We start from the raw sequence: 16,596 nt of genomic DNA on the forward strand, positions 1-16,596 counted from the left end.
CATGGCAGAATAATTCAAATAGGATATGAATTATTCTATTGTTGTTGTTAAGATTTCTTCAAGTTCTTCAGAAATTGATTATCTGTTCTTCTTGTGATGATTGAAGATGTGGCCAGATCTTATTAAAAAAGCAAAAGATGGAGGTTTAGATGTGATTCAAACTTATGTTTTCTGGAATGGCCATGAACCTTCTCCAGGAGAAGTAAGGAACTACCACTACTACTTCATACTTATTTTTTTAGGGTTTTGGTAGAAGAATATAATGAACTTTTTGTTTTGCTTTTGTAATACTATTTTAAGGATAGATATGACCTAGTTCATTTTATCATGGTGGTGAAAGAAGCTGGTCTTTATGTTCATCTCAGAATTGGTCCTTATGTTTGTGCCGAATGGAACTTCGGGTAATCGAAAATCGAATATACATGGTTGATTTTATAAAACTTCAAGAATTTTGAGTACTATTTTGTTGTTTGATGATAGGGGATTTCCTGTTTGGTTAAAATATGTACCTGGGATCAGTTTCAGAACAGATAATGAACCTTTCAAGGTTAAATGTTTACCTACCCATTGCCTAAAATCACTTGTTTATATTGTTTTTAGGGTTTACTTGATTTGCGATTAAACTTTAAGACCGAAAATTTATGTTGATAAGTTGCCATGAAAGGGTTTACTGAAAAGATTGTGAACATGATGAAGGCAGAAAAGTTGTTTGAAAATCAAGGAGGTCCAATAATACAAACACAGGTTAGAGTCTGAGAAAGAGATGACCGAAAGAGATGTAGCTTCTTGGAACAATGTTATATCTTGTTATTATCAGATAGGGAAGTCTGAGAAAGTATGGAATTGTTTGACGAGATGAAGGTGGGTTCGAGCATGATTCAGTAACGTTTTACGACTGTTTTCTCTACATGTCCCACACTTTCGAATTTGGAAAGAGGAAAAGAAATCCAAGGATTTGATTAAGAAAGGATTCGAGTTGGATTTATTAGCTATGCTCTTGTTGGTATGTTCTTTAGTTGGTTTGTTTGAATTTATTAGCTACCACAACAACTAGTACAACCTTACTCTATGTGCATTGAAGTTCTTCATGTATTCAGTTGCTATCATCCTTTTCTCCTTTAGCTTTCACTATGTGAGGTTGTTTGTAATTTTTAAAGCTCTATATGTTTCATATATGATCTTTCTTGAGTATCTATTTATTGTAAATATAAACTATTTATTTAATGAATACAATGAAAATTTTGTGAAGATGTAAACGTGTGCAAACTGAGTTTGTAATGTCGCAAATGCAAACTCAGTTTGCATTGTCAGACATGCAAACGCAGTTTGCAAAATGGCAAAAGCAAACACATGTTTGCAATATCGCAAATGCAAACACATGTTTGCAAACGCTTGTTTGCATAACAGATTGTTGCAAACAGTTGTTTGCAGAACAGATTGTGCAAACACGTGTTTGCAGAAAAACGTAAGCGAAAAAACACCGTTTTTTTCTGAGTTTTTTTTTTGAAAAAAAGTATTGAAAGTGGATCTTGTTAGAAAGCTAATGAAAAATTATTTCTAAATATATAAATTTTATTGAAATCCGACATCTCAAACAAAAGTTATATCGATTTAAAATTTAAAGAAAAATAAAAGGATTTAGTTACATAAAAAGACAAAAAGGACAATTTAGTCTTTTTATAATTTTTGACCTGAATAATAATTTTCAAATGTTTTGTGTTTTTCTATTCATTTTCAATATTATTTTGACCTTTCTAGTTATTAACCCATCAACCAATGAATAACTAGGGGACCGACACGCATTGTGGCAACATTTGTCGAGTAGTACACAAATTATTCCTTAATAATTTATCTGTCAACGAAAGAAATACTCTTCTTTTAAAGTAATTTTATTTAGAGAAAAATGATTATAATGGGTGAAGTACTTGAGCACAATCTACATTTATCTGAACTGAGTTAACTAGTTTAGAAGGAGTTTGTACATAATCAACCAGTTAGACCTTACTTATCGCTCGTCGTTTCTATAAATAAATTACTAGCATTATAAGATATTTACACTTTCACTCAACAATGACTCATTCTTTTCTAGTTTGAGTATATGACCCATTCTTCTTTGGCTATATTGGAGTGTGATTGGGTTCTCACTGTCTTTATGTTTGTGCTGTGTTCTTTGTGGTGGCCTATTTTTTCAAATGTTATAATTATATAAAATTAGTGGGGTCATTCTCATATTAGCACATATATGACTAAGATTGAGTTCTTTTCTTTATTGGATGGGACTTGGTAGCCACCTTGTTAGATATTGGATTTTTGTTTTGAGATATTTTGAAAGTTAGGTGGGTGATTTATTTGGAGTATTAGAAAATATGTCATGCTTTTCGCTAAAATTTTGGAGTCATATCGCTCCGTCTAGTGATGTAGTCCTCCAACAACTTGCCTTAATCAATAACCATTTTACTGTCAACAACTAAACTACAACTCGACTTCTCTTTGTGATATGGTGAGGATATTAGGTACATATCCCTTTGGAACTTCTGCAAAACTTGGGTACTAACGCATCTGTTTTTGGGCTTCGGCCGACCTTGGACCATGCATATTGGATTTATGTTTTGGGCTTGGGCCGACTTTGGACCATGCATCTTGGACTAATGCACTTAGAAATCTCGAGAAATATAGAGAACTCATGATTTTAAGGATGCCTAGGAAGTTGAGCCTATTGACATTTTACTGCACAATTCAATGTCAAAAATGCATATTATTGTGAAACCAAGATTGTTTATTCTCTGAGATAGATTTATTATATAAAAGTATCACTCACAATCAATTATAAATTGGGAAGCCATTTATCGCCATCGATAAAACTAAGAGAAATGAATGGTTCAACCTCTTGGTCAGTGAGTTCCCTCGACCATGCCACTCTTCCTTCATAATCTGATCCTGGCCCATAACACTTGTACTGTCCGAAAAACACCGTCCTACAAATGACATCGAAACCAAGCCAAGAATCGATTAACTATACATATAATTCACATCACATGATCAAATATCAATAAGTTGACCAACTAGTTAGAGATGAAAATGGAAAAAAAAAAGGTCCATACATTTCTCTTTGCTTGTCTCCCCAATTGTCCCAACCTTCATGGGCTATAATTCTATCCATGTAAGTATGAGCAAAGACTACCCTAGAAAAGGTACCCCATGCCCTACCCAAGTAAAGGGCACCCGAACCCGTTACCTTACAATTGATGAATGAGAACCCGGTATCGTCTAACATGTTCATCCTTTTCTGTGCAGTCAAAGCACCATAGCTGTTGGTCACAGTGCGTAAATGACACCCATCATAGAGCGAGAGTCCGTCCCCAAATATGAAGTCTATGGAGCCTTCGATATAACAATGTTTGAAGTAATGCCTTCCTTTATGATCATATAACGTATCTTGTGCACCGATAAATTTACAACCTATAAAAGCGGCCATGTCTGCTGAGATTCGAAATGCTACAGCTTGTTTTCCTAATGCTCCTGATGGTGGCAATGGTGCCCCATTCTGCATTCAACAATTCAAAATGTCACTCATCTCATTCGGTTAGGAACGACCCAAAACCTAAAAGTTATTGATAATATCTCCATTTTGCACCAAGGCCCAAGCCCAAACTCAGTTGGTGTAACAGAGACAATATCGGTAACTGGTAAGTCTTCTTTGTACTAATGAAGTTCACCTATCTATCCTAAAGGGTAATTGAGTCTGAAGTTACTCTGACCTTGAATGTTATGTTCTTGGCAATGAAGTAAGGAGCATTAACAGCAAATGTTGCAGAACCATAAGTACCCACAGGGACCCCATTCAACCCGTTTCGATCAGCCGTATCGTCCCATTCGATAATGGTTTCATCTGCATTTTCTCCTTCTATACTAATATATGGCTTTGTTATAGGAATGGCAACTTTCTCCCTAAACTTAATATCAAAACTTCATTAGAAATTTTAATCAACAAATATATAAAAACTTGGAGAAGAAAAAAAAAGAGGTTTAGTGTTATTACCTGTATATTCCAGCATGAACATGAATAATGACTCGACATGGATTGAAAAATGGAAGTGAATCGACCGCCTTTTGAATTGAAACGAAATCTCCCTTTTTTGAATTATTATCTACTGTTATATTCAAGCAAGGTTTTAACTTGTTTTCTGCAGTTTTAAGCTGAGAATGGGTCATTGAACTCATCTTTTTTACCCATTTCAAGTAGGATTCTTCAATAATTACAGATCGATTCGATAACCCATTTTTATGATTTGAAAGAGATGATACATTTTCAATCACTAAGAGAAACAAAAAGAACTTCAAATTTAACTTCAATGTCATTAGCAAGAAGAAGAGAGAAGTAGAAAATTAAGACAATGTTGAATTGGGTATGAGAATGGAGATGAAAGATAAGGTTGTAGTGATAAAGTAAGTGGTAAAATTTTCAAAATTCTTGAAAGATGAGAGAGAGAGAAGACTTGGCAGAGGAATTTGGAAGTATGTATGTGATCTCTTGTTTGTACTATCCGTTATGACTTACTGGCAAAACTCATGTATTTTTGTGTTTTGTCTGGTTTTGATGTTTGGTGGTGTGATTTGAAAAGTGACTTACTTATCTATTAAAAGGAATTTGGAAATTGTGGTACAACATGCATGAGATGTGTTTGTGTATTTGTATACTAGTTTATTAGGGATGTGGATTCTGCCCTAGCTAGCTAGCTAGTTACCAATATTGTTGAATTTCTTTGGGTAGAATATTCTAGTGGGTAGCATGTTCTTCTCCCACAAATTCATAATGATGAAACCCATTGATCCAATTGCATCCCTATGTGTTTGTGTAAAGAATCTAATGATAAAAGGTAGTACTAACTAGTAAAGCTGAAACTTTAATTGCCTCAGAAGAAGACTGGAGTGTGAGTGTCATTAAAGTGTAAAGGCTAATTCATAAGGTGTAATTTAGGTGTGATTGTGAATAATGCTTATTTGAATGCCAGTGTTCAAAGTTACTTTCAAAGCTACAAATATAACAATTCAGTTTCTATTTTCTTTCACACTAAAATTACTATTTACAAAAAACTTGTCATGAGAAAAAAAAAAAAAAAAAAAGTAGGACAATCACAATAAACGACTCCTAGAAAACAATTTATCAATTCTTTTAAAACCGGTTAAATCGTAGGTGCGATGATTTACTTTACGAGCGGGTATCTGGTTCAAGTCTACCACGAGTATCCAACATTGAGAATTTCAAATATTGCAGCATTTCTAGGTTTAGCGTTTCATGTTAAAACTTGAAGACAAATAACGATTTCAACAATCCGTTGTAGTCTAGTTGGTCAGGATACTCGGCTCTCACCCGAGAGACCCGGGTTCAAGTCCCGGCAACGGAAATTCTTTTTCTTTTTTGAAATTTTTGCTTCTTTCTTCTCCCTTGGCCGTGGATCTGTGGACGCCCTCAATTATTGCATTTGGCGCCACTTCACAGGCAAATTTGAGGAAGCCATCATCATCTATAATTTGGGCGCCAAAAGCCCCTTCCATATTTCTTGTCAACTTGGGTTTTCTCTTCTACTAGTACAGATCAGGCGAAAATAACTCGGTAAGTTTATACTCTTTGTTTCTCAAATTTGGAAACCCTAAAATGATTTTGATGACTTGTTCTAGTGATTCCATTGATTTTCATAGGGTTTTTGCTTCACTTACCCTATGAAAACATTAGTTCAATATCTAGGGTTTTGTCTTTCAATATGGGAAGGTCGTGTTTTTTTTTTCTAGACTTTGCCAAGTAAATCTCATTACATTTTATTGGATTAGAAGAAACTTTAATTGATGATTAGATGAATGTTATGATCCTAACTAAGTGTTAATCTTTTGAATTCTGATCAAGCACCACTGACCAAATGGATTATTAGGGTACTTTCTAGTTCTTAATTATGTAAAACTTGTATTTATCAATTATCATCATGTATCAATACATGATACGATTTGGGTATTAGAGGTTTATTTGTGGAATTTGATAGAGCTCGAGATAGTCTCGCATTGCTTGGGAGGGCGCCCCAGGAGCCCTGAGCTAAAGGTGTGTGGTCAAGCTTAGTATATGTCAGACACCTTATGCCTTTAGGCGAGGCGGTCACTAAATGCCTCGAGGCGGATGTATTTGAAGTTTTGAACCCGAGAATAAAACGTTTGCAACTGAAGTCACCTGTTATTTTTGAGTGATTGGACAACATAAAAACATTAGCATTTTTGTTTATTTAACACTTAAAGACTTCATACTGTGGTAGTTAAAGTAGAGAAACAATGTTATGTTTTTACTTCAATTTCCTTACAGACGAGTAGTTCACGCCTTTTATGAATCGAGGTTTATGCCTAGAGGGTCTGTCTAGCCTTGTGAGAGAAAAAAGCTTTGTGGCGTAAAAATGTACTTTAGTACATTGATATTGGAGCCTTCGTTAGAAACAAAACCCCGTACCAGTTGTCTTAGGTCTGGGTTCAAAAGCAGGACAATATCGATAGCTGCCAAGGCTTGGGGCAGTACAAACCTCGTAGAGTTTGAGTTTTTTGATATAGAGTTCCTTTTTGATACAAATCACTAATGTTGCTTAATAGAAGTCCCTCATGTTGCTTCGCATTTTGGTTTTACCTTTCTCTATCTTACCCTAAATATTATTTTTTGGATATTTTTCTTGTTGAAGTCGAATTCAACAACTTTGCAGACATGGCAGAAGACGGTGATGACTGGCAAGTCTTTATCACCTCTCTTCTAACCAATTCCAAGGAGGCTAATCAGAGTGAAGTTGTGCTCTCGGCAGAAGATTCGGCCTGGGTAGATTCTTGCATGGTTAGTGATCCTGAGCTATCAGATGATAAGTGGAGTGATTTCAAAGATGCTTTACTTGACATTGCCACTCTCCAACAAACTTCAAATTACAATTCTTCAGCATTCGAAACAGAAGGAATTCCTAAAGGAGTTAATGACGACCACGTTCCAATGAACGAAGATGGAGGAGCTTCAGAGTTCCCTGAAAGTTTTAACCTCGATTTTCTTTCAGCCAGTGGAAAGAGAGAATTTCTTGGAGCAAGAGATATTAACCCATCGCCAAGAGGAGTTTTTGCTGAAAGCGAAGAGGCTAGAGGACCTTCAGAGATACCCGAAAGAGTCAACAGTGATCTTGTTTCAGCAAATGAAGATGCCGAAACTGCAGAAATTGCAGAATTTCTTGGACTCCCAAAAGATTTCTTCTTGCACATCGGTAAAAATAGCGGATCCCCAAATTTCAATCCTAACTTGAAGAGAGGTTTTCTGTCAAATTATGATGACCTTGAAGAGAACGAAGACAGTGATGTTGGAGAAGAAAATAATGATAAAGAGATAGAGAAGAAGTCTTCGTCTGAGAATATCTTCAAGGTCTGGGATTTTGATACATGGACGGAGGAAGATGAACTTTTTATGGATTTGAAAAAAGCAATTGCAGGAAGCTCTATTGAAGATGCAGCAGCACCAACTCTCGACAATTTTTTTAGTCAATCTGGAAAAGAAAAGATCGACGATCTCATTTCGGGTATAGATAATCTCTCCTTGCGCCCACCATCTTAACTGAAACAGGAACTAAAGCATAATATCATGTGAATAGAAACATTGGGTTCTCAATGTTTCTGCAAGCGAAGGGGAATCAAGAGCTCTCTTGTGTTAGGTTGTCGTTAATACGTAATTAAGTTTTCGTTTATGTTTAAGGGACGATTAACCCATGTTATGGTTAGGATATGCATGTGGTAAGTAGTCTTGGTCATGAGGGTAATCAGTCCACGCATACATTATTTAACCCGTATCTGCAAACGACATGAATTCAATATACGCCAGTATTTACTTCTCTTATATGAATGACTCATTTTATTTGTGATTGATTTGCCAATGAAATGTGAAGTTGTGTCTTCATGGTTTGGACCAGAATCATCAATTTATGTTAAAATACAACCTAGTTATTCATATGGGAAAAGAAAAGAGAGGTAAAAAAAAAATTGAGGGGATCTTTGGTCCCATGGTCTTTCTTGTGTTGGTGGACTCCATCATTTACTGATTTGTGTTAAAGAATATAAACGAAGGAAAGGTATGAATGGACTATCATACTTTAGGATGACTTTTAAAGTCGGATGGTAGTTACTAGACTTATTCAATTCGTGTATTAGATTCTGATGTGTTTATATCATATTAAATGTAATTATCCGCAGAGTCAGTGTTGAAGAAAAATATACAGACATGGATAATCATAGGGAAATAGAGAAGAGAAAATTCAAAATTATTAATTGAAGGATAACATATGACTGCTTTATTTTTCTTGTAATTGGACCAAAAAAAATATAAATTGTGAGAATAACTTCTCCTAAAGAGACACCTAAAGTAATAACAAAAAAATAATGCATATTTCACACAATGCGTGTACTTAATTGGTCTTACGAACAACTTTCATGTTCTTGAGTGGCCAAGTCGAAGCGTCCCAACCAATCTCTTGCCTGGCACTTCAAAATTAGATTGTGATATCGATCAAATCTGCTACCAAATTATCCATACGTCTGCATTTCAGCTGCACCAAGATCTTTTGAAGTAGGTAAAGAACCTTTAGTCCCTACAAAATTAAATAACACATTATCAAAATAAGTACTAGTAAAAAGATAATTATATCTACTTACTATTTTATAATTTATAATTTCATTAAGGTATTTCGGTTGAGAATGAGTAATATTTATTTGATTCTTACAACTAACGCTCGAATCCTTATACGAAGAGGATTTCTTCATAGGGCATGCTGGCAGAGGAAGTATGGGAAGATTATCACAGTTGCAGATCTCAATCATATAACCGTCTGGGTCATGGAAAAAGAGTTGATCAACTATGATTCCTCCTTCTTCGACGATAGCTGTCTCGTATTTCATCCCCATGTTTTCAAGCTTTCTCTTCACAAGATCTACGTCTGTACACTTTATCCAAATTCAAACACCATTTCCAACAAAAATAGTTAGAGGCTAAACATAATGCAATAAATCTAACATAACTAATCAAGAGAGGGAGTAACTAATTAAGAAACTAATGTTCACCATAAATAAGAAATTAAATGAAGAGTACTTACTTGGAAGGATATATGATTATCTTTTGGATTAATGACTAATGGTTTCTTTCGAAAATCGTTAACAGAATTACATTGCAACAAGTGAATTCCAATTCCATAATTGTATAACCTGCATAAAATAAATCTCACTCAAATTAACAAATAAAATTATACTGTAGAATTTAAGCAACTTAGAGATGATCTTAAATCTTGATTAAAGAAATTAAGTTAATTACCAAGCTCCTTCAAACTTGAAAGAAGAAGGCCTCTTAATGAGAACAAAACCAAGTACTTGTTGATAAAACTTGGCAGATTCTATGACTGATTTACAAACATAAGAAACATGATTTAATGATAGCAATGGAAGGGTAGTAGGACTCATCATAGTATCATCTTCTACTTGATCAATACCCATATCTCTTTCTCTCTTTCCTCTCAATCTAGATATCCCTAGAAATGGTAGTATATGATATTTTATGAAGAAAAGAGGAATTTGAGGTCTATTTATAAAGAAGGAGAAAATACAAGTTGTGATCATAAGCTGGATCCTAGTCATGTGTAATTATTTCTTGCAAGGGTTAATGATGACTAAGCTCTAACTAATCCTAATCACAAATTAATCCTTCCTATTGTTCTTAATTTTCTTGACCATGGTGGATAATCGGGCGGTCGACATCCTTTGATTACATTGTATAAATTTGACTCAGCATTAATACGCGTTTAAGGCTCTAATACCGTGTCAGACGATAAATGATTGAGCACAAGTATAATCATAACCCACAATTAAAAATTATGTTGTGTTGTAAGAAATGATCAATCAATAATCAAAGTTGATTAAATTATTTAAATTAATAAATTCAAGTTATGGGGGGCGACCAGTAGTAGTTGTTAAGTTTGTGGTCATCCAACTCAAAACCAATTGGCAATGAGTGGAGAGGACCTATACTTTATATCCTTGGTTGCTAGTTACCCATTCTTCCATGTGAGACTATTCTCACACGCCCCCTCACGTGTGGCGTTCTTTGAGCCTAACACGTGTGTTTTTTTTTTTTTACGGGTGACGTGGAGCACGTGTGGCTTTTAAGCCTATCACGTATGGGCCTAGCTCTAATACCATGTTAAGTTTGTGGTCATCCAACTCAAAACCAATTGGCAATGAGTGGAGAGGACCTATACTTTATATCCTTGGTTGCTAGTTACCCATTCTTTCATGTGGGACTATTCTCACAGTAGTATGGGGTTCCATAAGTGTGAAAATTGATTTCACTTATCAGCCATTGACCACCTATATGTATAATAGAAAATAAAATATTTAATGCATGCAATATAAGAAGGGGCCCATGGTAGGTATAAATTGTAAGTAGTAATGTCATACCAGCCAATGTGCATGGGATATAAAAATAACCCCCCACATGGATGGGGAACATGAATTAAGGTTTTGTTTAGTACTTATAACAATAAATAGAATTAGAAACTGACAAATTATGATTACATTAGATGTCTGTACAAACTACCAAGGCACATGAAAAGCCCATCAACACAAAAAAAAAAAAAGAAAGAGAGAATCGATTTTTTTTTGTTGAACAGAAAAGAGTCCACTTGAAAATGAATGTATTTCGCGCGAGTTTGAAGTTTTAATTAGTAGCATCTTCTAACGAGGCTTTTTTTGGCGTCTTAGTTTATAACTATTTTTCTTTTGGCCGTTCCATTTTCATTCATTAAAAAACGACATTCTTTTTCGAAACCGTCCATCAATTTCACAATTGATTTTTCATTTTTTATAGCACCCTTCTTAAAAAGATTAATCCTCATTTTTCCCTTCTCTGTTCTTCGACTTTTGAGAAGTTGTCGTTGGCGGTTGACCAGCAAGCGAACCACCGGTGATCTTCATGAGATTTTTTTTTTTGGTCGTTGTTGTTGTCGTTCTTTTTCTTCTTCTCTAACCTCCTTCCCTCTCCTTTTCTTAAACATCTTCCTACTCCCTCTATCCTCCTTATCTCTCCATTTCCTTTTGCAGATATGGAAGAAGATTAAATCTGCATCAACAATGATTTATTTTAGTTACCGGACAACAATAAATTGCTATTGTTGTAAATCGTGGAGATCTCACCCAAGATCTGTAAAAAAAAATGGAGACAGAAGTAGGGGTGAAACTAAAGACCGCGAAAACCGAAAGACCGTTGAAAACCGAACCAGACCGGACCACAAAAAATTGTACGAAAAAAATCCGGTCTATAATGGTCGGTCTTTTTTTGATTGAATTGGTCTTTAGGTCCGGTTCAGTCTATTTTCTAACAAGCCCGTGGGGCCCGAACCGGACCGCAATAGATGCCATATACATTATCCATACAAGCAATGGTAAAAATTAATGGATAATTAAGTGTTATATCTTATAATGGAATTACTTTAGTTCTCAATTTTGTTTCGATACACTATTGAATGAAAGAAAAATACGCGAAAGTGTTGTCATTCTTGGATTATATTCATTTGATCTCTTGTGCACGACATTAGCTTCAATATAACCGTTTGATTGTTAATATTTTGTGAAATATTATTTAAATTAGGTTTAAACCGAAACACCAGACCGAAAGACCGATTTTTAAATGGGTGGTCTATTTAATTTTGAACGGACTTTTGATCGGGGTTTTTTTCAAATATGTCAAAAAACCGGTCTACTTGGACCGATTTCACCCCTAGACAGAAGGAGGTTAGAGTGAGAAAATGAGAAGAAATTTCTTATTGGTCAAACGCCGAAGGAGAGAAATGAAGATTAACTTTTAGTGGAAGGGTATTGCAAAAAACTAAATAATCAACCCTTAAATTGGATTATAGGCTTCAAAAGAAAAGTTATTTTTCAAGTATGACAATTAAGAGGCCAAACGGGAAAAATGTCACAAACTAGGGGTCAAAAACGAAATAACCCATAATTTGCTGAAAATACAAAAATTAGTAGTATTAACTACCTAACACATGAGAGGTGGACTTTGTCTCTTTTAATTTGTAATAAGAATCTCTCTCTACCAAGGAATAAGAATCTCTACCAAGGAGAAGAGGTTATGTTGCAAAAAAAAGGGAGAGGAGGTTACGTAATAAATGATGGTGGACAACTCCACCCCATTTTGTGTTTATTTATTCCTTAAAAGGAAACCAATTTTCAACTTGTTTTTCATTACAATAAGAATTTTATAGATATTGAGAAAGAAGAGAATTATCTCATTTTATTGGATTGAAATTATAAAGAGAATTTATGGAAAGAAGGGAATTTTATAACAGGAAATTGGGCTGGAGACCCAATTTTTTTTTTTTTTTGTCAAAAAGACAAGTTATCTTTTTTTCCTTCTAGGCACCATGAAAAGTTTGAAAATAGGCTTGAAGGACAATTCTAAAAATCCCTTAATTTTGTATACCTGAATTGACCTTTGTATAAAGGAAAATTTTAGAAACACCCTTAGATTTTCCAAAAACCCTCACATTTTATATAATCTTACTTCTTAATTACTTATTTTGTTAGGGTTTGATTTTGCGAAGCTTTGCAAACTAGTTTGCAAACTGGTTTGCACTACTTTGCAAATTGGTTTGCAATCTGGTTTGCCTTGCAGAGCTTTGCAAACTGATTTGCAAACTGATTTGCAAACTGGTTTGCCTTGCAAAGCTTTACAAACTGATTTGTAAACTGGTTTGCAAACTGGTTTGCACTAGTTTGCAATCTGGTTTGCCTTGCAAACTAGTTTGCACTGCTTTGCAAATTGGTTTGCAAACTGGTTTGCAAACTAGTTTGCAATAAGGTCAGTTTTGTCTTTTTCCTATATTAGATAATTTACAAAAATGCCACAGGGAGCTGAAGCCCATAAAAAATTGTCCAATCCTTTTTAACCAAAGACCAAAGTTTTTAGGGAGTTTTGGCCAAATTTCCCATTTTATAATCAGTTTACCTACTCTTTTGTCTTGCTTGCTACCTTGATAATGAGATGGATCTCTCGATTATAATTATAAAAATAATTTATTCTTGAGAAAATAACAATAAGTACAAGTCGTTATCTTTTTGACAAAAAGGAACACATTCTTTTCTAAAAAGTGAGTTCAAAACTTACGTCAAGGTTACTAGTTAGAGGGGGAAATGACCTTTAGACTTTAGACGCTAGAAATCAAACTTATTTGATTGTAAAATAGACCCTAACTTCATACTATATAATATGAGAAGTCACTTAAAATATATGTACGAGTGTCATTTAAAAAATATATTGTGTAGTGATTAGGTCAATCCCATTTTATTTATTGAGCATATGGGTCTTCTATTTCAACATTGTGTACCTCTTGCACAAGGGAAGAGGTTCCTCTGTTAAAATTTGGAAGTATAGTCCTATTTAGCCATGGTATTCTCTATAAATTAAACCGGTCGTAATACTATTTAAAGTAAATAAGTTATGACCTTCAGGGCTTTTGTTGTCAATATTGATCCCACTATGTAATTTTCAATACATCATTAACAAGTTGTAATCCGAATTTTACGATAAAAAACAAAATTAGATCAATCAAATAATTTCTTTCATAAAAAGCTTTTGGGATATGTGATCATTATCAATTTTGAATGATCCCAATTTGGTTCATATTCTTGGCTACAAAATTAACTTTTTGCCACATAACATTTTGAGATGAAGGTCTTTTTTTTTCTCAAAAAGTTAGTTTCCTTAATTAATCAATTTAATTTTAAATACTGTACGAAAAAGTTCACTATATTTAGTTTATTTTAACATACAAAGACATTATATTTGAAGTATGAATGCAACCACCAAGTCAAGTTTTCTAATCGCGGTTCTATTTCTTAATTGCACGCTTGATCAACATGATTTACCCTTTTTTTTTTTGGTGAAAGGAGGTTAATACCTCAATTTATTAACTATTACAGCCTGAATTCATGTTGGATAAATCTGTTTCCAACTGACTTACAAGATAACTCGGAATCTGATAGATTTCCGTAGTCTGATTTAGATCGCTATTGTAAGCTTGTTTAGCAAGAGTGTGAGCTACATTATTAGCTTCACGATTACAAAAAAAGAAGTCATTATTTTGTAGCCTCGAAGCTTCCTCTGTAATCTCCATGATAAGTGGTCTGATTCTCCACGGGATGTTGTCCTTCTCCTTCGAACAAGCCTTTATAATAGTCATTGCATCCCCCTCTAATAGACAACCATATTCCGGTAACTTAAGCGCTAGGTGAACTGCCAATCGAGCTGCAATAGCTTCGGCCTCCATTGCCGACGATGCGTTTGTTCTACTCGATAACGCCATTACAAAGTTCCCCTCTTCATTTCTACACACTGCAGCTGCTCCCGCTATATTATTGCAATACGCCCCATCGAAATTGATTTTTAATAAACCCCTTGGAGGCGGCTTCCAACAATCCACTTCTTTCACCACCAGACGATTCATATGATGTTCCATATTGGTATTTTTATTCGAGAATTCAGTTTGCATGTCTTGAGCTTCTTTAATAATTTTATACCCGTCGGGTAGTATACCTTCGAAAACACAATTATTTCTAGCTTTCCACAGAAACCACATAACATAAATCCGAAGTTCAATTACCCCTTCTTCCTCATTACTTCCTAGCCAACGACATAATAATTGTTTGAAATTCTCTTCACCTTCAACTCTTAGGTTTAAAGGGTAACACAACCAAGTTTCTCTTGCCTTCTTACACATTCAGAACAAATGGTCACTATCTTCTACTTCCTCCTTGCACACACTACAAAGTTTTGAAACTTTTGTATTATATCTAAGTGCTCTTGCCTTAGTAGGGAGAGCTTCATTTAACACCCTCCATAAGAAAAGTTTAACTCTTGGAGCTAATCTGAATTTCTTCCATACCACATTCCAACTTAATCCATTAACGAGTTCCACCCTTCGTGAAGAAGATGGTTTCTCTTTTATAAGTGAGGTATATAATGATTTTGTAGTAAACTCTCCTTTCAAAGTATGTACCCAAATCAACCTATCGGTATTATTACTCCTGGATAACGGTATTTCGACAATTGCTCTTGCCGACACTTCATCAAATAAATCATCTATAACCCTCTTCTTCCACTGTCCATGTATATCTATAAGGTCTTTTACCAAGAACACATCTGGAACCTCCATATCAATCTTTTTCTTACTTGGTCTAAAACCTCTTATATTAGGTATCCATGGGTCTTCCCATATACGAGTACTATTTCCATCTCCAATAGAATAACACGCCCCTTCTTTCACGAACTTCCTCATCTCGAGTATCCCATATAGAGGGCATATATATATATATATATTCCATATCATCCTTGCAACTAGATAAGTATAGTGTCTTCTAAAGAAAAAGTTTGGAATGCTTTTCCATACCAGGGAGGAATATAATTTTATAGAGAAGTAAGAATCATCGAAATCACATAACAATAGTACGTGCTTAAGAAGCAGTTGGAATAGTCATTCATCTCATACATTTTACCCAAGTTTTCTTTAACCCAAGCGTTTAAATATTCAGAAATACTAATATTTTACCTAAATTATATAAAATATATACTACAAGACTAGAAAGTAAACTACATGTGGATGACTTTGAACCTATACCTTCTAGGTTTTGGGAGGTTATTGGACTACAACCTCCACATGTCGACGACTTTATTTTATTTTTTCACAAGAATATAATACATGTGCCCAAAACTATATAATATAGCAAAATTAGCTGGAATAATATTTGGTTTATATTCCTTAATTACTTCTTAATAGTATTCTCAAACATGATGATCACACAATGGACCTCATGAGTTTATATTAATCTTTTGGTTCAATGAAAACATAAATGAGTCCATAAACTTATTAAGGGGAAGTTTCATGAAAATCTTCTTCCTCTTTAGTAAGTTTATATGGGCACCACAGAAATTACAAAGCCCAACTCTTTTGCCAAACTTTTGATGATACAAAGTAACAAAACCCACACCAAGTATTACTAAAAATTAGAGAAGAATATGAAAAAAAAACCGTCTATTGGAGACTCCTTTGGCCACCTTCACTATATGAAAAAGAGGGTTTGGGTTGTACACGTATAGAGGTTGTCGGGGGGGTGGTTCTCTTAGCCAGAAGTTTGCCTAGTAAAACTCGCTTGCCTACATAATTTTGCTTTTTTGTTTTTATACGTAACTACCACAAGAGGGAGTAGAGACCACAGCAATGGCTTCACCGCCAGCTTATAACCAAATTAGGGTGTCTATAATCATATGTTGGGTCATATGCCTAGGACAAATCGGGTGCGTATATGTCGGAATATGTACTGAGTACAGCCTCATATTGTTGGAACTCCCAAGTCCCAACTAGAGTCTAACTTTTGAACATAAAACCTCCAAACTACAAGTCACAAAGAGAGTAATATTAGAGGAGGGTCTAGGCATCCCCAAAATTTGCTTTACGCCCACCCTCTGTATTACTGTTGTTCTGACAAGGTAGTCCG

The 16,596-nt window shown here is 34.7% G+C and overlaps 3 protein-coding genes, 1 non-coding gene and 1 pseudogene across 6 annotated transcripts; 2 read left to right on the forward strand and 3 right to left on the reverse strand.

Moving 5' to 3' along the window:
- Window positions 1-2,740: 2,740 nt before the first annotated feature.
- Window positions 2,741-4,507, reverse strand: LOC147541250 (putative pectinesterase 53). 2 transcript variants are annotated; one of them, XM_086634082.1, is made up of 4 exons: window positions 4,040-4,507; window positions 3,759-3,948; window positions 3,102-3,544; window positions 2,741-2,975 (listed from the first exon to the last, which is right to left on the reverse strand). In XM_086634082.1, exons 1-4 carry the CDS (start codon window positions 4,357-4,359, stop codon window positions 2,825-2,827), a joined length of 1,104 nt encoding a protein of 367 aa, XP_086490208.1. In that variant the 5' UTR covers window positions 4,360-4,507; the 3' UTR covers window positions 2,741-2,824. The 2 variants fall into 2 exon arrangements, with proteins under 2 accessions (XP_086490208.1, XP_086490209.1); XM_086634083.1 differs by having other exon boundaries at window positions 3,236-3,544; window positions 4,040-4,471.
- An 825-nt stretch (window positions 4,508-5,332) lies between these two features.
- Window positions 5,333-5,405, forward strand: TRNAE-CUC (transfer RNA glutamic acid (anticodon CUC)). Its single transcript has one exon. It is a non-coding gene; the product is annotated as a tRNA-Glu (tRNA).
- Window positions 5,406-5,448: 43 nt separating this feature from the next.
- On the forward strand, window positions 5,449-7,891 carry LOC147541252 (uncharacterized). The gene is made up of 2 exons (XM_086634085.1): window positions 5,449-5,614; window positions 6,711-7,891. Exon 2 carries the CDS (start codon window positions 6,734-6,736, stop codon window positions 7,610-7,612), a length of 879 nt encoding a protein of 292 aa, XP_086490211.1. The 5' UTR covers window positions 5,449-5,614; window positions 6,711-6,733; the 3' UTR covers window positions 7,613-7,891.
- Window positions 7,892-8,439: 548 nt separating this feature from the next.
- On the reverse strand, window positions 8,440-9,564 carry LOC147541253 (glyoxylase I 4-like; annotated as a pseudogene). Its single transcript, XR_015223327.1, has 4 exons — window positions 9,356-9,564; window positions 9,141-9,249; window positions 8,772-8,991; window positions 8,440-8,639 (listed from the first exon to the last, which is right to left on the reverse strand). The product of XR_015223327.1 is annotated as a glyoxylase I 4-like (transcript).
- A 4,448-nt stretch (window positions 9,565-14,012) lies between these two features.
- Window positions 14,013-14,822, reverse strand: LOC147541254 (uncharacterized). Its single transcript, XM_086632151.1, has one exon. The coding sequence runs from the start codon at window positions 14,820-14,822 to the stop codon at window positions 14,013-14,015; it is 810 nt and encodes a 269-aa protein (XP_086488277.1).
- Window positions 14,823-16,596: the final 1,774 nt, after the last annotated feature.

Source organism: Eschscholzia californica, unplaced genomic scaffold (assembly GCF_041429995.1).
Source record: "Eschscholzia californica isolate CP2 unplaced genomic scaffold, dmEscCali1.0.p SCAF_4, whole genome shotgun sequence".
Lineage (NCBI taxonomy): Eukaryota > Viridiplantae > Streptophyta > Magnoliopsida > Ranunculales > Papaveraceae > Eschscholzia > Eschscholzia californica.

Coding starts and splice junctions, on each gene's coding strand:
- LOC147541250 (XM_086634082.1), bottom strand. CDS start 4,359: ATGACATTGAAGTTAAATTTGAAGTTCTTTTTGTTTCTCTTAGTGATT. Junction 3,545..3,758: donor CCAAGAACATAACATTCAAG/GTCAGAGTAACT, acceptor TGTTGAATGCAG/AATGGGGCACCATTGCCACC. Junction 2,976..3,101: donor GGAGACAAGCAAAGAGAAAT/GTATGGACCTTT, acceptor TGTCATTTGTAG/GACGGTGTTTTTCGGACAGT.
- LOC147541252 (XM_086634085.1), top strand. CDS start 6,734: ATGGCAGAAGACGGTGATGACTGGCAAGTCTTTATCACCTCTCTTCTA.
- LOC147541254 (XM_086632151.1), bottom strand. CDS start 14,822: ATGTGTAAGAAGGCAAGAGAAACTTGGTTGTGTTACCCTTTAAACCTA.